The 27,480-nt window shown below is 43.7% G+C and overlaps 2 protein-coding genes across 12 annotated transcripts in view; one reads left to right on the top strand and one right to left on the bottom strand.

The window, feature by feature from the left end:
* Positions 1 to 2,605, bottom strand: part of USP31 (ubiquitin specific peptidase 31) — a 73,515-nt gene extending 70,910 nt beyond the window's left edge. For 2 of the 3 annotated variants that reach the window (XM_023616128.2, XM_070232112.1), the window contains exon 1: positions 1,849 to 2,605. In XM_023616128.2, the coding sequence (XP_023471896.1) occupies positions 1,849 to 2,487 (639 nt within the window). In that variant the 5' untranslated portion in view covers positions 2,488 to 2,605. The remainder of the gene's footprint in view (positions 1 to 1,848) is intronic. The other variant, XM_023616127.2, reaches the window with a different exon arrangement.
* Positions 2,606 to 2,749: 144 nt separating this feature from the next.
* SCNN1G (sodium channel epithelial 1 subunit gamma) overlaps positions 2,750 to 27,480 on the top strand; it is a 55,561-nt gene continuing 30,830 nt past the window's right edge. For 2 of the 9 annotated variants that reach the window (XM_070232116.1, XM_070232114.1), the window contains exons 1-4: positions 2,750 to 3,167; positions 11,177 to 11,319; positions 11,612 to 11,775; positions 24,556 to 26,290. The gene's annotated coding sequence lies outside the window, so the exon portion shown is untranslated. Of the gene's footprint in view, positions 3,439 to 7,621; positions 7,658 to 11,176; positions 11,320 to 11,611; positions 11,776 to 24,555; positions 26,291 to 27,480 lie in introns of those variants that run through there. The other 7 variants (XM_070232115.1, XM_070232117.1, XM_070232121.1 and 4 more) reach the window with 7 other exon arrangements.

Here is a 27,480-nt window from a genome sequence, read left to right as displayed (position 1 = left end):
CTGTGGAAGGCGTCTCACATATAAAGTAGAAGAGGATGGGCACAGATGTTAGCTCAGGGCCAATCTTCCTCAGCAAAAAGAAGAAGATTGGTGGCAGATGTTAGCTCAGGGTGAATCTTCCTCAAAAAAAAGAAAGTACGTCCTCTACCAAGTGCTGACTCCTCAGAAAGATTACCATTTTAATCAAATCATTTGCTTTTACTTAAACAAAATTATTTTAGAAAGAAGCTTCATAGCACCAATGGAAAGCCAGTACCAGTTGCCATAAATAGAAGACAAATGTAAAAACAAACCCAATGAAAACAGAACCTTATTAAATTCTAGCTCCTGTTGCCTACTAAAGCCTCTAACTTGAAGCTTGTTCTCCCTTGTTTAAAAAAAAAGGTGGGGGAGTGAGCAAGAGGTGGTAAAGACGGGCTACAACCACGCTGAGACTTTCTCTTGGGCATGATCAGGACAGAAAGAGAGGAGAAAAGGAATTCACTTTCTCACTGTGCGATTTCATTCTATTTAATTTCATTTTATTTATATCCACTTCCTACCTAAAAGTATCCCTCATACAATCTCAAACCATCTTCCCCTTCTGCTTAGATAAGAGCCCACTTCTTTAGTGCAGCCTAAATGGTCCGACACCATCTGGCCCCAGCCCACACTCTGCTCTCAGCCACTCACTACAAGGACCCAAGGGCCGTACCCAGCCCACTGCCTGCTTTTGTATGGCCCGTGGGCTAAGAATGATTTGCAGAGATGAATACTTGTCACCAATTTGATGACAGGAAACACTAATTTTGAACTCCAATTAAGCTAAACGTAACCCTCTTCAAAACAAGAAGCCCATTCTCATTAGTAGACCTGAATTACGAAACACTGGACTCAATTATTTTATTTTTATTTTAGTCAATAGAATATTTGTGGAAATTTGCTTTTTCTTGTCATATGAGTACCTACATAACATCCTCGATTTTGCATCTTGATGGGCAAAGCCTGAACTATTTCCCATGCGGCCCTTTACAGAGTCTGCCCTTCCCAGAGCCACACGGCTCCCAGGGCACCAGCTCACTCCCACCAAAGGACTTCCACTGTCCTGACCTCCCCAAGGCTGCCTCTCTCTGGGGTTACTCAAGTCTCAGTTCTAACACCACCTCCTCCAAGAGGTCACCCTAACCTCCCCCTCCCCATTTAAAGCAGCCTGCTGGTACGTCAATTCACATCGCTCGCTGGGTTTTCCTTTCTCCAAACCACTATTTGCTATTAGCTCCTTAACCTATTAAAGTTTACCATAAAAATAGTCATGGCAGCAAATATTCATGGTACTATGCACAACGGAAGCAGCTTACATACTAGTTTGCATCCTATGAAAGTGCCAATCCGGAAGGCTTAGTGTCGAAAATGGGTAATTTCAAAGGGTTCAACCACACATATCAAGTTTGCAGCTCACGACCACCTTAGGAGGTCGATACCAGAGGAGAGGAAACGGTGGCACAGAGAGGTTGTGTACCTTGCACGAGGTCACACTGCTACTAAGTGGCAAAACCAGGATTTGAACCCAGGCTCAACACTCCCACCCGCAAGAACGCAAGTTCCAGGAAGACTGTGGGTCTCGTCCACGGTCAGAGCCCTCCCTCCCCAGCGCCCCTCGCAGGGCCTGGCACGCGGTAAGCCCTTAACAGATACACGACGGATGGAGGGCTGGGTGAGTGAATGAATGAATAAATGAATGAATGACTCTCCCCGACAGACCGCGGGATCCGTCCCAGGTTGGGGGCCCGCACCTCTTCGGACAACCGCGGGCCGGGAGGAAGGGCGGGAAGACGACGGGGCAGGCGGGGCCGGGGGTCGCGGGCTCACCTTGAAGTCGCGGCTGTGCTGCGGGGTGTACTCCAGGGTCCAGAGGGCCCGCACCAGGTGCGCCAGCTGCTCGGTGACCTCGCCGGGGCCCTGCGCGCCGCGGCCGGCCGGAGGCTCGGGCTCGGGCTCGGGCTCGGGCGGGGGCTCGGGCCGGGCCGCGCGGTACTGGCCGAGCGCCAGGTACTCGGCGAAGAGCTCGGTGTTGCTGAGGCACTGCAGCGTGGCGTTCATGAAGCACGTGTTGCCGTGGTTCCGGAGCCCCGCCACCCCGGGCACCGGCTCGGCGGCGCTGGCGGCGGCGGCGGGCGGCGCGGGCGCGGCGGGCGGCGGCGGGCAGGGCGGCGGCGCGGGCGCGGCGGCCGGCCCGGGCGGGAAGCAGCTGCGGAGGCCGCCGCGGTCCGGGGCGGCGCCCTCGGAGCTAAGGTGCGAGAGCGTGGACAGCGTCTTGAGGACGCGGCTCATGAAGCTGCCCACCGAGCGTGCCGACGAGGGCGAGGCGGGCGCGGCCGGCCCGGGGCCCCCAGCGCCGCCGCCGCCGCCCGCGCGGCCGCTCCGGAACAGCCGCTTGCTGAAGGAGCGCTTCTCCTTCCCGCCCGCCGCCGCCGGCGGCCCGGGCCCGGGCGCCGTTACCTTGGACATGGCGGCGGCCGCCGACGCGCATCACCGAGCCCGCCCGCCCGGCCCGCGGCCCCGCCACGGCCGCCGCCGCATCCCGCCGCGCCGCGCAGCGCTGCGCCTCACCGGGCCGGGGGCTCGACGCCCAGCACACCTCAGAGCGCCCGGAGCGAGCCAGCGAGCGAGCAGCGGCCGGCTGGGCGGGCGGGCGCGCGCGCGGTCCGCCCAGCTGGGCAGCTCACGTGACGCCTCCCGGCGCCGCCCGCCCCGCGCTGAAGCCGCCGCGGCCGCCATGTTAACTGTGGGAACGAAGCCGCCCTTTCAGCCCGACGAGATGGCCCCACGGCTGGGCGCGGTCCTGCTGTGTGAAGCCCGAGAGAGGCCATGTCTAGTGTGGGCATGGTCCAGGCGCGGCGGAGAGCGCGGGGCTGGCGCTGGGTGGTGGACCCTTGGGGGAGATCTTTGGCTTCGCTAATGTGATGGCGGAGGCCTTGGGAAAGTCCAGGGAGCAGGACGCCACCCCTTACCCGACCCTGGAAGAGGTGATGGACACGGCCCTGACCAGTCCTGGGCAAGCCAGCCCCACCCGGCTCCCAAGGGACCCCGACCGCCTGCGTGCCCACCCGAACGCCATCACAGAGCCTGGCACATCCCGGCGGGCTTGTCTTCCAGGCGGCACCTGGAAGTGAAACCGCAGTGAAACGGTATTATCAGAATTACTGTCCTTTTCAGATCAACCTTTAAAACCCCGCCGAGCTCTACCATCCTTCATTCATTCAACAGATAGTTATTGCTATGTGCCAGGCATTGTGCTAGATGCTGGGAATATGACGACGTATGAAGCTAACACGGTTTCTTGCCTGCCCTCCTGCGTCTTACACTCCTAGTGGATATTGATAATAGCTGCTGTGTTCCAAGCATTGTGCTAAGCGTGGAATATCTCCTTCGATCTTCAATTCAGTGCCTTTGAGAGTGGTAAGACTCTTATCCGTTTCAAACCCGTGCGTGTTTCAAAGCCCCTAGACTTGATCTCTAAAGGAAAGGTCACAGACCCAGAAATATCACAGGGACCAAGATAGGTCATAGCAGTGAGTGAAGAATCCTGATGTTTCAATCATCACATTAACCTGTTAATACTTCAGTGTTGGGGAGAATGTAAGGAAGGGTGGGGACTATAGCAAACTGCAAATCAACATCCTTCTAAAGAGGGTGGGTGCCACTTAACTCCAGCCAATTGCCCTCATGCCAAATTGAGGGCTCAGATCATCTTATTTTTTAAGAGAAGGTGGAAATCCTATTTTTAAATGTTGATTCAATTAAAAAAGAAAAAAATAGTGCAGAGGCAAAAAAGGACATCTTTGTGCTGCCTTCAGCCCAAAATCCACTGGTTTGAGACCTCCTCTCTGTAGATTTTCCTCTTTGCTAACCCTTAGCCTGAGTCCTGGTTACTGCAGAAGGGAGAAATAAGGGTAGGGAGAGCCCTTCCCCTTTTTAAAACATAAAGCCCACCCTACATCACAGTTCAAAGTAAATGGCCTTTGCCTCTGGCCTCCCTCCGCATGGTAAGGGGCCCTTATGGTGACACCCCTGAGGTGCTCAGCACTAGCCCCCAGATCACCTCTATTCCCACCTCCTGGTCCAAATGTCCACTCCTCACTGCACCTTGAGCTCATCTGGACGTCAGGAAGAAAGCAGTCTGATTATTCATGCTAAAGAGTGAATGCGATGGCCCTAGACCTTTGCAGATATGCGTGAGTTTTTTCAAACATGAAAATTGTGAGAGAGGGAGGGACAAAAACAGATACAGCTTTTGGTAGAATTTCTAGCAGTTTGATAACAATTTTATCACAATATCCAGTCATTATGTTAAAAGTTTGCTTGTTTGGGGAGATGGGAAGGATCTTGGGGCTGTGGTTTCCCTAGATGTCAAGCCGACTTGGAAGTTAGCCTCCAAGGTTGGCTTCCCTACGCAGCTTTTTTTTTTTCTAAGCACTTTTCCATTTTGAACTCACATGTTCATTGCACCCATCACACTCGCTCAAAATCCACAAAAGACTGTCAGCCCTTAAGGCAAAGACTAGGTCTGTTTTGCTGACCATAGATGTCCAGCACTGACCGTCATTCTAACAAATGTTTGCTTGAATGAATAAACTGCCTTAGAGAGAAATTGAGCATAGCAAAAGCTTTTCATCCCCCATGTCTTGTGCCCTAAGCTCATCTCTAATATCAGCCACAGCTATAAACTGTGTAAGCTGTGGCATTGTGACAACCCCCCACTTCAAATGCCTGCCATTTATCTCTTTGCTTTTCTGCCTGAAAGTTCTCTCCAAGGCCAGAGATCTCCCTGGGGGTGAGTTAAATTCACAACTCTCCCTCCACCAACAGAGGCAACCCTCAACCGGTGGGAAAGACCAGCCAGTGGATAAGCGTCCCAGCCCCCCATCCTTTGGATGGACATCCCTGAGGCACATCCGATAGAGTTCTTCAGGGAGTCCCCAGAGGGATTGAGCCCCACATGCCCTCAGTGGTAATAACAAGTTCAATAACAAACCCTTTTCTGGATTTCTCGACTTCCCTCTCTCTCTTCTTACTCCCTCACTCTTGCTTCCGGGATCACCTCCCAAATAAACTACCTGCACCCAGGTCTTTGTCTCAGCCTCTGATCTAAGGAGAACCCAATCTAAGACGTTGGGCGACTTTATTTAGCACTAGGAAATTCAAACCTAAGACAGATCTGGAATTGGTGATGGGGTTTTCTCTCACCTGCTGTAAGTAACCCTCGGACTCCTCCACCAACAGACCTTGTCCATGTGACTCTCCCACTGGCTGCATTACAGAACACCATTCCTTCCTTTACTAGCATGTGTGCCCGGCAGACAGTAGGTGCTAACAAACGTTGTTGGTTTTTTTAAATGTACTAAACTGAGAGTCAAAAACCAGTGGAAGTTTGCCACCCTGCTTCTCTTCCTTATCCCGGAGCCTTAGTCTCCTTTGCCCGGGCCTTCCTCTCCAATCCAAGCTAGCCACTTGGAATCCCATTCTGTCCTGTGCTTCAGAGAAATTAGGACTGAGCCCATCACCAGATCTGACTCCCTTGATTTCACACCACCAGACAGGGGCAAGCTGGGCTTCACCCATTGAACGTTGCCTCCTCCCCAAGCCCAGTACTACCTAGCTGCCACTGCCACCTTTTCCCACCAACATGGAGCCAAAATCCAAATTGTACTTGGTATAGTTCAGCAGTAATCTGGAGGATGGTTTCCTTGGTCACTGGAGTCCAGTAAAATGCAATTCTCTCTAATCTTCCTCCTGTAGGGGTTGTCCTCCAGTCCCCACTTAGAATCCAACATCCAGGAATGTCTTGGTCTTCCCTCCACACCCTCAGGCAATTTGATCCAGACATAGGGAACTTCACTCAAGCTGTTTCCTGTCGCCAACACCTTTCCTGAGCCTCTTCACTTTGCTAACCTCTCCTGATCCTTAACATCTCACCTTGGGGCTCACCTGCTCCAGGAGGCATCCCTTCTGCAGGCTTTCTTGGGACCTCTCAGTTGTGACACCAACTTTACCGTACTGGAAGTCAGCTTACAGTCTGTCGCCTGCCCTAAAACGTAGGTGTCAGCCCAGCAGTGGCTCATCTTACTCATTATTGGATACCTAGTAAGGTATAGCATATTGATTATTTGGCAGCAGGATATCTAAACAACGTCTGAACTCCTTGGTGGGACATGTGAACCCCTTCCCCGACCTGGCCCCTCCTACCATTCCAGGCTTATTGGTACAATGGGGCCCCAAAGCCATCCTATCCCAGATTGGCCGGAACAGGCTTGGAAAAGAATCTCTAGTTGGAGCACTCAGATAGTCATTCTTTGACATCCACCTCAAACAGCATTCTGTAGTAAATGTTCCACCATCCCTCTCTGTACCCGCCCCTCACCCCTGAGCTAGGGAAACACAAATTAGAAACAACAGCACAGCGAACATCGTCGTGATCTAAACTTGGCTCATTCCTGCAGCTATCTCCTTAAGCTGCCACCTCAGATCAAAGGGTATGCACATTTCGTATTCTGACACCTATCGTCAAACTGACCTCCAGAAAGGTTTTATCCCACCAGCAACGGACGGGGAGCACACATTTCCCAATCCCAAGACAGTGTTGAGTTTTTCAGTCTTTTTCGCCTTGCCAAATTCAATGAACGAAAGGTGGTATATTAATGTGCTTTTATTTGTAGGAGAGAAGTTGAACATCATGTGTTGGTCTTTCAGCTCTCCAGTGTGTAAACAGACTTCCTCTTTGGAGGGAACGCCAAACCAGACAGGACCACTCAAGCTCCCACTATAAAAACTGGGCAGGGGATGGGGAGCAGGTATTTCCCTTCCCACCCCTGGAAGCTAGAGTCTGGGGAGATGACCTAAGAAAGACCAATCAGGTGCTCCCACCTGGCCCTTGGATCTGGTCAATACAATAACCTTGTACTGATTGATCAAGGTTAGTTGGAGATAATGCAGTGAATTAAGGAATCTAGCACTCTATATTCAACAGTGAGGGTCCAGTGGCGTCAGTGCCAGGAATGGTAACAGCGAGCGTTCAGCCAGCTGCTCTAGTGGCAAGTTCTTACTGGTGTCTGCCTTCCTGGGTTTCTGCCCAAGCCTGTTTCTCTGGCTCTGTTTATTCTCTGAGCTAAAGTGATAGGCTTCCCATAAATTCCTGTATTACTGAGACTAACCAGTGTCCGTTTCTGTTTGCAATCAAGATAATAACTAGTGATGCCTTTTTACTAGTAATTTGTATTTTTACTGGTGTGATTTACCTGCCCACATGATTTACCCATTTTTCTTTTGGGGTGTTCCTTTTATAAATGTTGGCTAATAAAAGTACTTTGTATACGAGTTATATTATTCTTTGGTCTATACCATTCCATTTGGTTATTTACCTTTCATCATATTTATAGTGTTTTCATATCAAATAGAGAATTTTAACTCTTTTATATAGTCAAATTGATCAGCTTTTTCATAAAGGTTTCTGATTTTTTTTTTTTTTTTCAGGACTAGGCAAACAGCCTTTCGCCACTCCAAGATCTTAAGAATACTCATCTGTGTTTTCATTTAGTGCTGTCATGGTTACTATTTTTTTTTGTTTTTCTTGCTTTTAGTGTTGGCTCCATCTGGAATTTATTTCTGTATAAGAAATGAGGTAGGCATCTTGCTTTCCCTCTCTACCTGGCTAGCCAGTTGTCTCAGCACCATTTTTTTTAAAACATAATCTAATCTCTTCCCACTGCTTTAAAATATCACTTTTTTTCATATATTAAACTCCACATACATTTAGGGTTTTAAAAAATTCCATTCTTGTTGATGTGTCTCTACATTCCATGATAATACAGGTTAGAATATATTGAAAAATTTGGTAGGGCAATACCTCCTAGTATTTTATTAGCTGTTTGGTTATTCTCTCAGATAATTTAATCATTTGGGGACATTAATTTATATGGATTAATTTAGAGAAAATAGACATCATCGTAATATTTATATTCTTATCTGAGATTAAAGTATGTCTTTCTAAAATTACACAAGGGCTTTTCTTGTCTGTCAGAGAAGTATAGTTTCCTTCCCTATGTCTGTGTTGCATTGATAAGCTTATTCCTATTGGTTGCTATTATGAATGGGATATTTTTATGCCATTATGTTTTCTTAGCTCTAGGACAAAATTATTTTTATAACCAGCCACCTTGATGTCCTTTAGTTCTTTCTCATAATTCTCAGTTGACGTCTTGAGTTTTTCAGGAATTCATATCAGCACATGAGATAATAACCTCGCCTCTTCCTTTATGATATTTGTAGCTCCTCTTTTTTTCCTTTTGCCTAATTGCCCTTCCAGAAGTCTGTTAAGTAATAGTAATGAGAGTGGGAAAGCCTGCTTTGTTTCTGACATTAATAGCAACGCTTCCAGTGCTTCACCATTAAGCGTGATGCTTACTTTTGCTTTGAGATATATATTATTTATTGCATTAAAGTGGTATCCATTTATTCCTACTTCAGAAAGAGTTATCAGAAATGGATCTTGAATTTCATCAAATGCCTTGTGGGCATCAACAGAGATGAGCATACGCTTTTTTTTCTTTGAGCTGTATGCCTATCATAGGTTCTTGGTAGCAAACAACGTAAACTACTTTTAGCTAATGTAAGCTGAAAAGGAGTCTATTGGAAGGATGGATATTGAGCTGTTCACAGACCTGTCAGAAAGCTTTAGAATCAGACTTGGGAAACCAAGGAAGCCAGTACATAGCTAGGACCCTGCTCCAGAAAATGCTGCTTATGATGTCATTGTTGACACCCTTGGTGAAACTGGACACTTGCTGCTACCCCCAAGGATGGCACCACCATTGGGCAGTGGCAACCACACTGCTGGACTCTTGGTTCTGCTATAGCTGCTGTGAATAACCTTGAATAATTTCTGATTGTCCTTGCACTTTTGCTATCATACCTTCAAAATTCTAAACCCAAAGTGGAAGCATCCATTGTGTTGGGCTAGATCCTAGGTCTGGTCACCAACTGCTGGGAAGTAGGGAAGGGACCATATCTTCTTACAGCTTCCATAATGGGAGATGGAGCTGCCTCCATTTATCTTGAGAGGCCCTCCAAAAGGAAGATTATTCAATGCTGGCAGCAAAAATGACAAAGGTTCAGTACAACCTATGCATGAGTGTGTCATAGGGATAGCATTAAATGCATTCCTTTATCTACTCGCTAACATTTCATATAGAATTTTATATCTATTTTTTATAAGAAAGCCAGCCTGCAGCCCGTGTGTGTGCTCGCTATCCTTGTCAGGTTTCATTTTTACCAGTTTTTGAAAAACTACTGTGAAGTGTCCCTATTTTCTTTAGGCTCTGGAACAATTTAAATGATGTGTTTTCAAATGTAATAAGAATTCACCCAATGTACTCTCTGGATCTAGTAGGGCAGGCAGTTCTTTGAAATATTTTGTAATTTTCATCTGTTAATATCGGTCTGCCTACAGTTTCTTTCCCCTCTTGAATTAATTTTAGTCATTTTATTTTGCAAGAAAATCACACATTTTCTAATTTGTTAACAAAATCTTACAAAGAATTATCTTAAAATTCTATTTTCTTTTTTTAGCTCAGGGCCACGGAAGTGAGTTAAATGTATTCCTCAGTTTGTGACCCCTTTATCATCGGTGTGCGGTGATGGCCTTCCCTGTCCCCTAGTCGTTTCTTCTTTCTGAGGACATTCACTCATCTCCAGGATTGTAGCCGGCGCTCTTGGTGTCCCACCCAGATCCCTTGGGATCTTTTAGCCTTTTCTGTGTGCCTGTCCCTAACTGTGTGCTTTGCTTCAAATGGCTGCACGTGTGACCGTCTTCTGACCTTTGGGCTACTGGCACCGCCTTGTCTGCACCCACAGAGAGCTGGAAGTGCCTAGAGTTTATGTTTCCTGGGGTGGCCCTTAGCCAATGACTGTTGGGTACAGGAGTCTGGGAGCCAGCTTTTGTGCCTCCAGTCATAACAAATTCTGAGACGTAACTTACATTCCAGAGCTCCCTGCAAGACTAGGCTGAAGGTCCTCTTTCCAGGACCTTGCCCCAAATCCTATCCTTGCTCAACTTCTTCCTATTCCATGACCTCCTCCTTTCACCCCTTACGAGCTTCTTCTAAGAGTTCTTCCTTAATAAATCACTTGCACGTAACTTCTCATCTCAGGTTCTGGTTCTGGGCAACTGATCTAAGACAAAGTTGACTTAACTTAGTCCCCACCCCAAAGACCGGCATACCAACTAAGGAATTACACTGTAACACCTGGACATTGCATAGAGATGCAAATGAAATCCTGTGAGAGTACAGAGGATAAAGTTAATAACCCAGTTGGGAGGAGATAGCCAACACTTCGTTTAGAAAGTGCTGGTCAGTCTGGGTTTTACAGGATGAATAGGAGTTGACCAGATAGGAAATACAGTGTAGAGGTGAGGTGTTACAAGCAGAGTCAAAATGGGCCAAAACTTAGGATTATGAATAATATATGGTTCCTATGCTTTAGGAATTCAAAATATGGTGAGTGAACTTGGAAAGCCGAACGGGTCTCAGAGAAATTACAACACAAGCAATCAATAAAAGTTAAAATAAACAAGATGTTGTTCTTGCTTCGGAGAACGGAGCTGGGTTTGGAAGAGTGAAAATGAGTTTTCCAGGCAGAGAAGGGAGTGAAGGAAACTTGAGAAGAGAACTTCACATGCGTAATGATGCAGGGACATGAAAAGGCTCGGGGTGTCAAGGAGGCTCAAGGTCACAGTAGCTCTGCAGACTCAGAAACGCATGATAGGCAAAGTACGCGCTTGGCATTCACTTTCTTTTAGAAGGAAAAGTCTCAGTGTGGGGCTAGTATGTTTTGTAAACCTCTCCACCGCTTGCTAATAGTCTCTTCCTTTCTCTCGTTTTTTAAACACAAATGGAGCAGGCCTCAAGTTCACAGCCTTCAGCAGGCAATGGTGTTGGGGTCATTTGCGGTTTGTACCCCATGCACCCTCTGAGAACCTTGCCACTCCCCCATCAAGAGTAGAATCTATACCCTCCTCCTTTTGAAACTTGGTGAGCTTCTGTGACTACGTCGACTGATAGAATTTAGTAGAAGTGACACTAGGCGACGTCTGAAGCCAGATGGTAAAAGATGACATTCCTTCCATTTGGCTCTCTCTCAGGATGTTCACCCTTGGAACCCAGCCCCCATGCTGTGAGGAAGCCCAGGCCACACTAAGAGGCCCACGTGGAAAGGAACCAAGGCCCAGAGCCCTAGGCCCTGGCTGAGCTCCGGTTGACACACCAGCACCAACTTGCCAGCCATGTGAGTGAGCAGTCTTGGAAGTGGGTCCCCCAGCCCTCAGTCATTCCAGCCCAGTGATGCCCCATAGAGCAGAGACGAGGCTTCCCTGCCGAGCCCTGCCCAGATTCAGATTCACAGGCAAAACAAATTAGTGTGTTGTTTTCACCCGTTAAGTTCTGGGGTAATTTGTTACGATCAGATAACTGAAGAAGTATCGAGATAGATTTTAATCACGTTGTTTTGTTTTCCTCTATTCATTTTTACTTTCATCCTCTATTTATAGCAACACTGATGATTTTCTACTTTCCTGCAGTGATAGGAAGTTTTCTTTCAAAATACACTTTCCCCTTGAGTGTGGGCTGGACTCAGTGACTCGCTTCCAGAGAACAAAGTGTGAAAACGGAGAAATAGTAACAGCGATGGAGAACCCAGCAGACACTACCTTCACCAAGTGATCAACGTTCACGTCACCCAGCAGTAAGTCATGTTGATATCAAGTCACCCCTTGTGTTAGTCAGAGTTCTCCAGAGAAATAGAAGTAATAGGGTGTGCATGTGAGTGTGCGTGTGTGAGTGTGTATAGAGAGAGACTTATTGTAAGGAACTCACTCACAAGATGGTTATAGAGGTTGACAAGTCCCAAGATCTGCAGTCAGCAAGCTGGGGACCCAGGAACAGCCAGTGTTTCAGTTTGAGTCCAAAGGCAGGAAAAAACCAATGTCCCAGCTCATGCAGTCAGGCAGGAGGAACTCCCTCTTATTCGGGGCGGCGGGGGGGGTGGTCTGTCTTCTTGTTCTACTCAGACCTTCAACTGATTGGACGAGGCCCACCCTAATTGGGAAGGGCAATCTGCTTTACTCAGTCTCAATTTAAATGTTAATCTCATCCCAAAAGACCCTCACAGAAACACCCAAAATGGTGTTTGACCAAATATCTGGATGCCCCATGATCCAGTCAAGTTGATGCACAAAATTAAACATCAAACCCCAATACAAGGTAATGAAGAAGGCAATTCACCTGTGTGGTATTCTTCACCAAAAGCCACAACCCAGTTTAATCATGAGAAAAAACATCATATAAACCCAAATTTAGGGACATTCTACAAAAATGACTGACCAGTACTCTTCATAACTGCCAAGCTCAGGAAAATCAAAGAAAAACTGAGGAACAGCCACTGACCAAAGGAGGCTGAGAAGATGTGCTGACCAAACGCAGTGTGGTCTCCGGGACTGGATCCTAGAACACAGAAAGGATGGTGGTAGAAAACTGGATGAAATACAAACAAAATCTGTACTCCAGCTAATAGCGCTATACCAATGTTAAATTCTTAGTGTTAACAAATGTACTGTGGTTGTGTGAGAGGTTGTCATTTGGGGAAACTGAGTAAAGTTTATATAGGAATTCTCTCTATTATCTTTGCAACTCTTCTGTAATCTAAAATTATTTCAACATTAAAAAGGTTATTAAAAATGCATTTAAGGGGGCCGGCCCCATGGCATAGTGGTTGAGTTTGGTGTGCTCTGCTTTGGCGGCCCGGGTTTGCAGGTTCAGATCCCAGGCACTGACCTATACTGCTTGTCAGCTGTGCTGTGGCGGCATCCCACATATAAAGTAGAGGTAGATTGGCACAGATATTAGCTCATGGTTAATCTTCCTCAAGCAAAAAGAGAGGAAGATTGGCAATGGATGTTAGCTCTGGGCTAATCTTCCTCAGCAAAAATAAAAATAAAATAAATGCAATTAAGTTTTTTTTTTAAAAAAAGGAGGGGTAGATTTAAAAAATAATATTGAGTAATCAATAAGCCAAATTTTCTAAGGATGGCTGAGAGTGACTGAGGAAATAATGATTCCTTTGAGGGAGAGTTCATATCTGGGCACCTTGAGAGGCAACTGATGTGTTTGTGTGGTACAAGGGGCACACGTTGGGGTTCTCGACTTCAGGTCTCTGAGATCAGGCGAGCCAGAATTGGGGGGTCGGGGGGGGGGTGTCTGGTGACCCTTACTGATGCAGCAAAGGGTGAAGGCAGAAGTCCTCCTGTGAATCCCAAGACCGTCATAGACAGGAGTCAGGAACAATAGAATGGAGACTCTGGGGGAGTTGAAGATGCCTGAGTGGAGCTCAGTGGAAAGAAAAAATAAAAAACCTATAACTTCCTTTACCAAAATAAGAGAACTGTGAGATTCATTCCAGTGTAAACATTCAACGAATATTGGAGTGCAGACTATGTGGCATGTGCTTTTTCAAGATTCTGGGGATGCAGCAGAGGAAATACAAAATGTTTTCCATTCTAGAGAGAGACAACAGGAAGTAAGCAGATAAACGAAAATGTAATTTAATTTCACCTACTGATAAGTGCTTCGAGGAAAACTAAAAGCAAGTAAGAAGATAGAGAGTGAGGGGAATAGACTGTCTTACGTAGCGTGTTGAAGAAGGCCTCTCTGAGGAGGGATGTTTGAACAGAGAACTCGCTGAAGCAAGGAAACGAGCAGGTTTGGGAAATCTGGAGACCATTCCATACAGAGGAGTCGGGGAGGAAGAAGTTTTCCTCTATCCTTCTAGGGTCTTCTAGCTAGTCTAAGAATTAAGTTGACGTGAGACAGATTAAGAGGAGAAAATGAAATTTAATTTTGTATACACAGGAACCCTACATACATGAGAGAGCCAGAGACCCCACATACATGAGAGATGCAGAGGCAAAAAGGTGAAATGAGGTGTGTATGCCATCTTGAGCTAAGGAATGGGATAGGAGCCTGAGGCTTCAGAGAGGAGGAGGTAATTCACAGGACGATAAGAAGAGCAGATGTTTGGTAATTAGAGATTTGCCCTGCCGTACAGATAGGTCATAAAAATTTATTTGTGGTAATAGCTCTTATTATGGACAAGGCCCCTAATTTAAATTCTTTAGGGGAGAGGTAAAAGTTTCTCTTGAGCCTACAGGGTCTCAATTGCCTTTAGCTCAAAATATTCCACATGCTGAAGTGGCGCATCTTAGGGAGGCCTGTTCTGAACCCCTTTAATAGGAAGAGGTGGTGCAAAAACCCTGAGTTGAGAATGAGTTTGGCGTGTTCAAGGAAGAGAAGGTCAGGGTGGCTGCAGTGAATTGAGCAAAGTAAAAAATGGCTGGAGATGAGAAGATGAGGTTAAGGAGATGGCCAAGAGGTCAGATAATGTAGGGACTTGTGGCCATGGTGAGGAGCACCGAAGATGAAAATGTGCACAAAATGCAGAAGATGCTGTCAATTATAATTTGGATATGATGCTATGGGTAATGTGTAATTGTCTAAATGAATCAGAACTTTAGAAATTTGAGGACAGAGATATTTCTAGAAAAATGTGCCAAATAAACATACAAACTTTCTTCTGCTCCATACCAAAACACTACTAAGATGAGAGTAAAGGAATAAAAAAGATATAAATCCACAAAAGAGAGATCAGTAAAGGAGAATTCGGTTGATGAGAGATTGTATAAGTCCAGGTTCCATGAGGAAAATGGAAGCCACTCAGTGTGTTTTGAGTAGGAGAGGGGAAGTTGAGGCTTACTTCACAGTCACTTGGAAGGCTGAGGAATGAAGGGCAGGCAAGCCACTGTCAGCAGTCTCAGCCTGGAGCATCAAAGGGAGGGAAGCTCAGAAGCGACCTGGAAGCTCTGTTGCAACCCAAGGGCAAGGTCAGGCCTAGGGTGAGGCTAGTGAGGAGTCACCTTGGAAGCAAATTTTAAGAGGGCACCGAAACACTCGTGTATTAGTCAGGGTTCTCCAGAGAAACAGAATCAATAGGATGTATAGAGACATATATTAAAGCAGATTTATTATAGAAATTAGCTCACACAGTTGTGAAGGCCAAGAAGTCCCACAAGCTGCTGTCTGCAAGCTGGAGGCCCAGGGAAGCTGGTGTAACTCCCAGTCCGAGTCTGAAGGCCTGAGAACCAGAGGTGCCGACGTCCAAGGTCAGGAGAAGAACATCCCAGCTCAAGTGAAAAAGGCGATTTGCCCTTCCCAAGCCTTTTTGTTCTATTCAGGCTTTCAACAGGTTGGATGATGCCCAACTGCCTTGGTGAGGCAGATCTTTACTCAGTCTACTGATTCAAACGCTCATCTCTTCCAGAGACACCCTCAGGGACACACCCGGAAGTAGTCTTTTACCAGCTCTCTGGGCATCCCTTAGCCCAGTCAAGTTGACACGTGAAATTAACCATCACAACTCACCTATCAAAATAAAGAATAGTTTAATACAATATTTTTTTAAAAAAACAAACAACGTAAAAAAAAAAATCCATGATAAATAAAATGTCAAAATTTTAAATGAAAACAGAATCTGACCCTGAACTTGCATGACCCTGCCTCATTCAACCTCACCCTATTCCCAGCCCTGCTCAAGAGCTCTGGGAAGACCCACTGTCTTCTCAGCCACCCCCAGCACTAAAAGGAAGGATTCGTAGTAGCCTGCCTGGAAGCTAATGAGAACATCAGGTCTGCAGCCTGCTCATTCCACTGCTGCGCCAAGGAATAACCACCTCTCTTTTATCTTCCAAATCCTTTGCAAGTACCTCCCATTAGCAAACTCTAAGAAAGAGATTCTTGGAAATGTAATTCTAGGCTTCTTCCCCGTGATGCAGAGGAAACTATAGAAAAGGGAGGTAATACTGTCAAGTTCATAACAGATGATCCAGCAAAGAAATGTCAAGAAGTTTCAGAAGCTGGAAATCAGGTAAAGAGATTAGCAGAACTGAGAAATATGAATATCAAATAGTTGCAGAGAGGAAGAAAACAAGCAAACCAATTTGTAGAATCTCTGAATGGTCGATGTTATGGGCTGAATTGTGTCTCGCTCCTCCCAATTTATATGTTGAAGTTCTAACCATCAGGACCACAGAATGTGACTGTATTTGGATATAAGGTCTTTAAAGAGGTAATTAAGTTAAAATAAGGTTATTAGGGTAGGCTCTAATCCATTAGGTTTGATGACCTTATAAGAAAAGGAAGTGAGGACAGAGATATACACAGAGGGAAGACCATGTGAAGAAACAAGGAGAAGACAGCCGTCTGCAAGCCAAGGAGAGAGGCCTCAGAAGAAACCAAACCAGTCAACACCTTGATCCCGGCTTCTAGCCTCTAGAACTGTGAGAAAATATATTTCTGTCTTTGAAGCCACCCCGTGTGTGGTAGTTTGTTATGGCAGCCCTGGGAAACTAATACAGTCAGGAATTAGAGGCATCAGATGCACAAAAGATTGGGTAAGTCGTGGGACTTTAAACAGGGAGCCTGGTTGAAACTCTACATATTTAGACCCTTGGGGACACTCACTTATCACGCACATCCAGGCAACAATGCTTCTAGACCCCACCTCCAACATGAAGTATGTTTGACAAAGACATTAAACTAGAGAGGCTCCAAATTTGGAGAAACAAGGCCTAGAAAGGGCCGGGAATTGGAACTGTTCTGAAAACTGAGTAAGCAAGTAAAAGATCATCACCTAAAGACTGAGACGCCATCCTCGACCCAACCCACTTGTGCCATTTGGTCCAAGACTAGCGTAGAAGACGATCAGAGGAAATTAGTGCTCTTTTCTAGAGAAATAGGGCTCAGATAAAGGTCTGCACACAGTGACATGTGGGAGTCTGACACAAATGGCTGGAGTCCATCTGAGTATCTTACATTGAAGCCCTCTGAGTTGAAAAGTTACGCTTCACATCCATGGTTTTTTAATACCTCGCTGTTAAAGGTGAATAGTCAGCTCAGGATCATCAGACAATGAGGAAGGGCCCCCAACTCTGATAAGCAAGAAATTAGGGGAAAAAAAGGAAAAAAACTCGGAGGAAATTGAGACAAGGCAGAGAGCTGAAGAAAACATTAAAAATTGTACTTACGCTCAAAGAGATAAGAAAAGATATTGCATCTATAAAACAACAACACTATTTTTTAAAAACAAGAATATAGGGGCTGGCCCCGTGGTTCAGTGGCCCAGGTTCAGTTCCCTGGTGTGGACTGGCACCAGTCGTTGGCTGCCACACTGTGTCAGCAACTCACTTACAAGGTAGAGGAAGACTGGCACAGATGTTAGCTCATGGCGAATCTTCCTCAGCAAAAAACAAAAATAGAATATAAATGGCTTTTCGAAATTAAGGATTTGATAGAAGAAATTTAAAATTGAACAGAAGCGTGGGAAGATAAAGTTGCAGAACTCTCCTAGAAAGTAGAATTAAAAAAAAAATAGGTGGGAAAGAGAAAAGATAATGAAATTAGAGAATTAATTCATTGAAGTTCAGTAATCAATTAATGGGAGTTCTACAAAGAAAGCGGTAATTTCCACTAGGAAATAAATAGAAGAAAATGTCCAGGACTGGAGAACATGAGCGTCTGGATCAAAAGTATCCAGCACAATGTATTTGAAAAAGATCCCCACTCAGGCATGTGACTGGGAAATTTTAGAACGCCAAGAACAAAAGAGCTTAAAAACTTTCATGGTAAAAAAAAAAAAAAAAAACAGGCCACAGAGTCAAAAAAAAAAAAGAGAGAGAATTAGACACTGGAATCTCATCAGACTTTCAAAAGCAAAACAAGAAGCTAAACATGATGAGGCGATGCCTTCAAAATAATGAGGGATTATTATTTCCAATCTAGAATGCTATTCTCAAACTATAGCCATCAAGTGTAAAAATGGAATAAAAGCGTTTTCATGCAATGCCTCAAAAAATGTATTTCCCACGAAACGCTCTTTGTCAGGAGGCTATTGGAAAATACAATCAACCAAAAAGAGGGATTAGACCGTGAAGACTGACGGGACAGCCAGGGCTCAGAAAACCCGACCCCGGAGGAGGCTAAAGAAAATTCGAGAATGCTTGGAGAACAAGTTCAGACTGAGTAAGATTACAGAAGGCTCCAGGAAAAATGTCTCCAAGGGTGAAAAAAGAGAAACTTGATGTGTCTGACTACATGAAAAAAAATTTTTTTAGTGAGATTTTGCAATTCTGGTGGAGAATTAGGAAAGAATTAGAGACGGTGACGTAGAAAACCAAACAAACAAGTACAAGAAGCCATAAATCTAAGGAGAACAGAAAAGTTGACCAAGCGAGGAAATGTAATCACAGCACATGACACAGATCAGTGTGGAACAATATTTACACAGTCAAAATAACATAAAACCTTAAGTTAAATAACAAGTGTGCCTTAACCCTACTGAAAGGATGACAGGAGTTCACGGTGCTTTGAAATGCTCAATTCCTTTCTACACCGTGGCTGTCACTGCTACGTGCCCACCTAATACCTGTTCTCCCCTTAAGGTTTACCAAGAGAACTCCGATTTTGTTTGGGGCAGCAATGTACAGAAATGACAGCAACTCCGTCTTCACCTCCCCTGCATCTAGGAGTAGCTGACACTGTTCTAATGACTGAAAAGGAACAGAAGTCTAGAGATTTCTGGGAAAGTTTTTCTTTCCTGATCTAGGAGCCATAGCTTCCACCTTGTCACTTGCTTCTTCTTCCCACGAAAGCAGATTCCAGACGTGGGGATGCAGCAGCCTCCTTGTGACCCTGAGATGCTAAGGATGGTGGAGCCAAAGAAACAGAGGCTGGTCCTTGACAACATCCTTGAGCAGCTGCACTAACTTTTAGGTACTAGTAATACACAAGCAGAAAATGAAATTAAAAACAAAACTATTTGGAACAACACCGAAACCCATAAAATATCTCGGAGTAAATCTGACAAGAAACATAAGACCTCTACACCTTACAAAATATTGCTAAAAGAAATTAAGAAAACCTAAATAAATGAAAGGATACCTCACGTTCATGGTTAAAAGACTCAATATTGTCAAGACAATATGGTAAAGCCAGTTCTCATACAACTGGTCTGTAGGTTCAACACATTCACTGGAAAAATCGCAGTGAGCTTTTTTCGGGAAATTGACAATCTAATTCTAAACTTTATGATGACATGCAAAAGACCTAGGATAACCAAAGCAGTCTTAGAGAATGAGGACTTACGCTACCAGAGATCAAGACTTTATGTAAATAACTTATCTTTATTACTTTGTTGTTATCTGCTGTGTTATTTCCTTCCTTCTACTTTCTTTGGGTTTAATTTACTATTCGTGTTCTAGCTTCTTGAGATGGAAGCTTAGAGCACTGATTTTCAAAAATTCTTTTTTGAAAGCATTTAACTTTTTTTAACTTTTTATTGAGATTATGATAGTTTACAACCTTGTGAAATTTCAGTTGTACATTTTTGTTTGTGAGTCTTGTTGTAGGTGCATCTCTTCACCCTTTGTGCCCACCCCCACCGCCCCCCCTTTCCCCTGGTAACCACTAATCTGTTCTCTTTGTCTATGTGTTTAATTTCCTCGTATGAGTGGAGTCATACAGAGATTGTCTTTCTCTATCTGGCTTATTTCATTCAACATAATACCCTCCAGGTCCATCCATGTTGTTGTGAATGGGACGATTTTATCCTCTTTTATGGCTGAGTAGTATTCTATTGTATATATATACCACATCTTCCTCATCCAATCATCAGTTGATGGGCACTTAGGTTGCTTGCACGTCTTGGCTATTGTAAATAATGCTGCAATGAACATAGGGGTGTATGGTTATTTTGAAATTGCTGATTTCAAGTTCTTTGGATAGATACCCAGTAATGGGATGGCTGGGTCATATGGTATTTCTGTTTTAAATTTTTTGAGAAATCTCCCTACTGTTTTCCATAGTGGCTGCACTAGTTTGCATTCCCACCAGCGGTGTATGAGGGTTCCTTTTTCTCCACAACCTCTCCAACATTTGTTACTTTTTGTGAAAACATTTAACTTTTTATTTTGAAATAATAATACAAGACTCACAAGGAGCTGCAAAACTAGTACATAGAGTTCCTTGAAGCCTTCACCCAGCTTCTACTATAATGATATCTTATATAACTGAAGTATAATATCAAAAGCAGGAAACTGACGTTAGTATGACGCTATTGAATAGACTACACACTTGATTTGGTTTTCACCAGCTTTAACGTGCACTCGTGTGTGTGTGGGAGGAAGGAGCTCTGGGCAGTTTGGTCCCATGTATAGATTTATGTAACCACACTACAATCAAGGTACAGAATAGGTCTGTCACCAGCTCCTGCTGCCCCTCTATATTTCCACTCACCCTATCTTACCCCATCCCTCTCGCTTAGCAACCAGGAATCTGTTCTCCATTCCCATAGTTTTGTCCATTCGAGAATGTTATATAAATGGAATCATATAGTATGTGACCTTTTGAAATTAGCTTTTTGCACCAAGCATAATGCCTTTGAGATCCATCCATGTTGTTACACTTACCACTATTCATTTTTTTTTTTCTGCTGGATGGTATTGCACTGTATAAATGTATCAGAGTTTGCAAACCATTCACCTACTGAAGAACTGGGTTATTCCCAGTTTTTGGCCATTATAAACAAAGCTGTTATGAACGTTCACGTACAGGTATTTGTCTGAACATAAATTTTCATTTCTATGGGAAAAGTGCCCAATGCCCAAGGATGTGATTGCTAGGTTTTATGGTAAGTGCACGTTTGGCTTTATAAGAAACTGACAAACTGTTTTCCAGAGTACCAGTTTACTTTCCCACCAGCAACGTGTGAGAGATCCGGTTTCTCTGCATGCTTGCCGGGAAATGTTAATTTTAAATATGTGCATTAGAGTTACAAATTTCCCCCTGAGCACTGCTTTAGTTGTGTCGTCCGGACTCGGTTGTTTAAGCTCCTGTTAATCAGGGCTTCCAACACTCAGAGCGGAATGAAATCTTAATTAATTGCTCCCTGCACAACTCCAGGGGGCACCATTAACGTCATGGTCTAGAGTTTCGTAAAACAAAATTTGAAAGCTTCCATTAGGTATCTCGAATTCAGTTGTGTTGGGGGGGGGGGCGGGAACTTGATTGAGATAATCTGGAGAAAACCTGGAATCTCTTAAAAAGTGTTCTCTTAACTTTAAATATGTTTTTAAAATCCTGCTTACTTGCCTCATATTTTAATGAAAAGTTGCTGGCTGAATGGGATAAAGAAAAATACTTACAGACCAAGTGGCATAGGAAATGCTAAGCAGCCATTAAAAAGAATATGATACCTCTTTATGGATTTACATGGAAAGATGACCATAATTTGTAGTTAAGTGAAAAAAGAATATTGCAAAGAAATATAAACCCACTCAGGTAAGATAAATAGCTTTCTATATTTATATAAAAAATTTTAAGTTTGAAAGAATACACAAAATTGTTAATAGTGAGGTGGGATTGTGTGTCTGAGGTGAGTGGTTGTTAAGCAAGATTTTCATTTTTTCTGTATTGCTTAACATTTTCACAGTGATTAATATGATCAAACAAAATTTAAGTACATTTCAATTTTTTCTAAAGAGATTGTTGAGAAGATACTAACAACTATTGAAATAGCAAACTTCCTCTTGATAATCTGAATTAATTACTTGCTAAGAGATGCTTGAAAACATTGTGAAAAGCAAGCAATTGTTCAGTAAGCTCAATATAATCAAACCATGTAGATCAATAGTAAGATCAATATGATCAAACCAGGAGACAAGAGATCCTCAGCTTCATCACTAGATGAATAACAAGCCTGGAAATGTACACATTATGTCAAAAGACACATATTGCTAACTATTTTACTGATTTTCTAAACTTTTTGTTATGAAATTTTTCAAACATAGACAAAAGGTGAAAGAATAGTGCATTAAACTTCCATTCTTTTTTTCCCCAATACAAACAGACCAGATCCTTGCCCTCATAGTGTTTAAAATTTAGTAAATGTTAGCTTGCCTATTTTTTTTCTCCTGCAGAACCTGAACTTTCTGGCCCATATTCTCACTCTGACTGGCTTCTCTTCTGTTCGGAAAGCTTCGAGTCCAGCTGGATTCCGTTAATGTTTGCTGCAGCAATTCCCCACTTTTATCCCTCACAATGTTCTTAAATCCAAGCAATCTGCATAATTTATGGGGCCCAGGGAAAGTGAAAATACAGAGCCCTTTGTTCAAACATTATAAAGAATCTTAAGGAGCTGGCTCAGTGGCATGGTGGTTAAGTTCGCACGCTCCGCTTTGGCAGCCTGGGGTGGACTTAGCACTGCTCATCAAGCCATGCTGTGGCGGCATCCCACATAAAATAAAGGAAGATTGGCACAGATGTGAGCTCTGCAACAGTCTTCCTCAAGCAAAAAGAGGAAGATTGGCACCAGATGTTAGCTCAGGGCCAATCTTCCTCACACAAAAAAAGAAGAATTTTAAGATGGTGACAGCAGAGCATTAAACCCAACACAAGGCCCTTCTAAGTGTGGGGCCTTGTGCAACTACACAAGTCGTACACCAATGAAGCTGGCCCTGTGTGTATCATTTACAAACAGGTTTCAGCCCTCATGGAACAAACAAATTGTAATATAACTGTCTCTCACCAGCCCATTCAACTCCCCAGGCTGCAGTTAGCCGAGCATTTCCACTGTTTGAGACACCTCTTTCTTCTCAGGCATAGCCTTCTAGAGCCAGGAGAACCAACCATAATCCAAACTAGAACGGAGTCTGTTATTTTACTCATTCATTTATTCATAAAATAAACATTGAGCCATACTGTGTGCCAGGCACTCTACACTGGAGACAGCAATGAACAAAACAGGCAAAAATGCCTGCTGTCAGGGAGCTTTCATTCTAATGGGGGAAGACAGACAACAAGCAAGTAACATAAACAGTGTATTAGATGAAAATTGATGATATGGAGAAAAATAAAGCAGGAAAAGGGAATAGAACATTTTTGTAGAGGCTGAAATTTTAAATAAAGTGGTCATGAAATGCTTTCTGGGGAGTGATTTGTGAGCAAAGAAGGAGGAGAAACAGTAAGGTAGACAAAAATTAGGAAGAGGGTTCCAGGCAGAGGGAGAACAAAGCAAAGGCCTCGAGATAGGAACGTGCCCAGGTGTGTCTGAGGATCAGCAAGGAGGCCAACGTTGCTGGAGGGGAATAAATGAGGGGTGAGTAGTAGGATCTGAGGCTAGAGTGGTAACTGGTTTTGTGGTGCTAAATCATGTAGGGCTTCAAGACAGACCATATGGTAGACCATAAAGCAGCCCCCAATACGAAAAAAAAGATTGAAATAATATATCATATGTCCTCTGACCACAACTGAGTGAAATTAGAGATCAGTAACAGAAAGAAGTATGGCACGTTCACGAATACATGGAAATTGGACCAGACACTCCTAAATAAGCAATGGTGAAAGAAGAAACCCCAAGGCAAATTAGAATATACTTTGAGATGAGTGAAAATGAAGACACAACATGTCAAAACTTATGGGATGTGGCCCAAGCAATTCTTAGAGGGAAATTTATAGTCATAATATCTATATTAAAGAAGAGAAACATCTCAAGTCAATAAGCTAAACTTCCACCCTAAGACACAAGAAAAGGAAGAGCAAACTAAGTAGTATAGAACTTTATGGCTTTGAGCTTCTACAACCTCTGAGTATCTTTTGTATCCTGAGACCTGGCATGATGGTTAATTTTACATGTCAACTTGACTGGGCATGGGGATGCCCAGATAGCTGGAAAAACATTATTTCTGAGTGCTTCTGCGAAGGTGTCTCTGGAAGAGATTATCATTTGAATCAGTAGACTGAGTAAAGAAGATGGCCCTCACCAATGTGGGCAGGCATCATCTCATCCACTGAGGGCCTGAATAGAAGACAAAGGCAGCGAAAGAACAAATTTCCTCTCTCTCTTCTTGAGTTGGGACATCCACCTTCTCTGCCTTCTTATTTGAGCTTTCATTCTGTAAACAACTGTTCTTCTTGCAGTCTATTTAGGGCCATGTTTTTCACATTTTTATGCCTTTTTGTTGGTGATTTTGCTGTTTAAAATGGTCCCCAACTGTGGCGCTGAAGTACTGTCCAGTGTCCCTAAACATGAGAAAGCTGTGATGTGCCTTTCAGAGAAAAGATATCTGTTAGGTGAGCTTCATTCATGCATAATTTATAGTGCTGTTGGCCATGAGTTCAATGTTAGTGGATCAATAATATATGTTAAATAAGATATCTTTAAAAAGAAACACACATTTCAAAAAGTTATGCATTGATCAGTTGATGATTATGTTGTGATCAGAGCTCGCAAGAACCTAGCTCTATATTTCAACGAAGAGTAATGGTTCAGTATTTGGTAATTCACTGTTTGTGGCAACTTTACAGAACATAACTATTGCAAATGCAAATATCAAGAATTGACTATACATTTCTGTTTCTGTAGACAATCTGACTGTGACATCTCTCACCCGTAGCAACTGAATAACCTGGCTGGAGGAGGTCACTTTCACTACTTCATCCTTCTTACTGTATCTATCTCAAAGCTGCAAGTGGCATTTTGTGGGAGAGGAGCATCCCATTAGAGACCTCCTGCGTGAAGGGCGAGCCCACAACAGCGTCCATGGCTGCTGTCCGTGGTGCTGATCATCTACAGCTAGCTTCCTGCAAGAGAAGAAGCATCAGAAAAATCATTGTGAAGTTCACAATAAGTGAATCTAAGGATCCTACCCGCTACTCCCTATGATCAAGGAGAGTAGGTTTCCAGAAAGACTAGGTTAATGAGCATGCTTAAAGAGAAAGCCTTCATCCCATCCTCGTGAGGCAAGATAACATCCACAAGATCTGAGGGCCGTCATTCTAGAACCACAGGAATCCTGGAAAGAGTCAAACTTGGGAGCAAGCTTATTACCACTGGGTTCTCACACTTAGCCAATCCTGTGCTTCTGACACCCAAGCCTTAGGATCAGTTTAATCAAGCCTTCCAAACCACTTTAGATCTCCTCTGACTCGCCAGAAGATTTAAGATCTCCTGTTAATTGTCATGACTGGCTTCCTGAGTCCCTAAACGCCAACAATGATCCTCTAAAGTCCGTAAACTCTACAGAGGCACTACAAAAAGTTCCAAGGAGTATAAATAAATTTTAGAAAAAGTGATATATCAGAGAAGCCAAGAGAAGAGAGAGTTTCACTGAAGCAACTATCAATTATAAATGCCAAAGAAGGCACAGGTAGGGGAATGATGGAAGGCTAGATGTTTTGCAACCCAGAATTTACTCTTATTTCGCTTTTGGGGAACCACCCCTTCCTCAGTCTCAGCCAGTTGGTTTTCAGTGAAGCTGGTTGTACTCAAAGGTGGAGCATGTAATCCAAACCTAAACCAATCAGTGCGTTCCATTATTCTAATCATAGTGTCCAATTAGAGGTTGAAACATACCTCAAGCAAAGTAATAAAGCCAAATTCAGAACTAAACCTACAGTCTTTACTTGAGCCACCAGTCCTGCTGGACTTAGTTATGTTCGTTTCGAAGCTGGAGCTAATGCAGTCATCTTATGAATGAACACTGAGAGTAGAGCCAAGACTCAAAGGGAGAGAAACCAGGACCTGGTGACATCTTTTGAATCCAGGTTTAAGCTGCGCCTGAAGAAAAACTCCCAAGTACATGAGATAATTTGTTCCGTCCTTAAACCTAAGCTAGTTCAGGGTTGTTTGTTTCTGATACTTGCAATATACTCTGTCTTATTTAAATTACAAATAAATACTAGAAGTGGACTGTTTTAGGTGATGCATGCTAAATATAGAACTGGCAAGAGCCTAGTAGGTGGGATATAGAGCAGTGAAAATCCTGACACAGCTGGGAAGTCAGCAAGACTTTTCATCTGTTAGCAAAAATGCTGGTTAAGCTCTCCCCAGGGGAAGTTTTTCATTGGCTCACTTGGGAAGCATGCCCTTCTCAGAACCAACTGTGGCCAGAGAGAGAAGTGACTGGTGCTGAGAGTGGGGTTCCTACCACAATCACATGGACATGAGGTAGGGGAAGATGATTCCCCAATGGAAAATGCAGGCTCTGTTGCCAGTTGAAAGTGGAATGGATTCCATGTAGGCAAGAGAAACAGATTCCAAGAAATCTCCTGTGATAGTCATCTTGTGTGTACTTTCAACAAGACTCTCATCATCATAGGTAACCTGTGCATGTTTCTTGATCCTTAAAGAATATGATTAATAAAAGAATGTTTCTTACACTGGGAAAATGATGCTAACTTTTCTCAGAAGCATGTGTACCCTTTGGAGAAAGTAAGTGTCCTAGAAAATGGATGTAGCCAAATTTGCATTTCTGTAATATTGCGACAATTGATGCTAGTGTCCCAAGCTAAGACTATACGCAGAAATAGTTGCCACGTCATTGGGGATTAGGGTCTGATTAATAAATAAGAATGATCTTTTATCATGCCACCACCCCTCATAAGCCCAGCAGCTCATGGAAGACCTTGTTGATGACTTCTCAGAATCCTACTATTCTATTATATAGTATAAATATGAACCTGGAAGTTTGGATACCATTGACCCCACACCTGATTTACATCAAGCTGTAAGTCACCTTGCGGAGATAATTTGGTGAACTTTGGGCTTTATTGAGATAGCTAAGGAGGTCCAGGATCAAGAACAGTCTATTCTCTTGTCAGAGTTCAAATTTCCCTTTTAGTAGTTCAGGGTCCTCATGGGTGTCATCTGGCATTAAAAAATGTTCCCCAGAAGATTTGTAGGTCCTGAGTCTGGAACTGGATACAGAATACACAGGAACAGAAGATGGCATCACCTCATCCAAGTAGGAAGATAGGATTTTTCTTATTGTGGTCATAATAGCTTATAACACAGTGAGATTTCATTTGTACGTTATTATTTGTCATATTCCTTATAAGTATGCCCCTTCACCCCTTATGCCCACCCTCCACCCCCCTTCCCCTGGTAACCACTAATTTGTTCTTTTTGTCTGCAAGTTTGTTTATATTCCACACATGAGTGAAATCATATGGTGTTTGTCTTTCTCTGTATGGCTTATTTTGCTTAACATGGTGCCCTCAAGGTCCATCCACGTGGTTGCGAATGGGACAATTTCATCTTTTTATGGCTGAGTAGTATTCCATTGTATTTATATAACCACATTGGGAAGATAGGATTTTTATCCTCTATATTACTTGGGACTCTTTTTGGCTTCTAGTGAGAAAAATTGAGCTAAAAATTTCTTAAGCAAAATAGCAAATGTATTGGCTCATGTGACTAAAAAGTCAAGGAGGTAGACCCAGCTTTAGGTTGTGCTGGGTCCAAAGACTCACAATTTATTATGAGGGAGGGAACCCTCTCCATCTCTAA

Source organism: Equus caballus, chromosome 13, assembly GCF_041296265.1.
Source record: "Equus caballus isolate H_3958 breed thoroughbred chromosome 13, TB-T2T, whole genome shotgun sequence".
NCBI lineage: Eukaryota > Metazoa > Chordata > Mammalia > Perissodactyla > Equidae > Equus > Equus caballus.
Note: the sequence above shows the minus strand (reverse complement) of the source record. Positions and strands in the feature narration are given on the sequence as shown.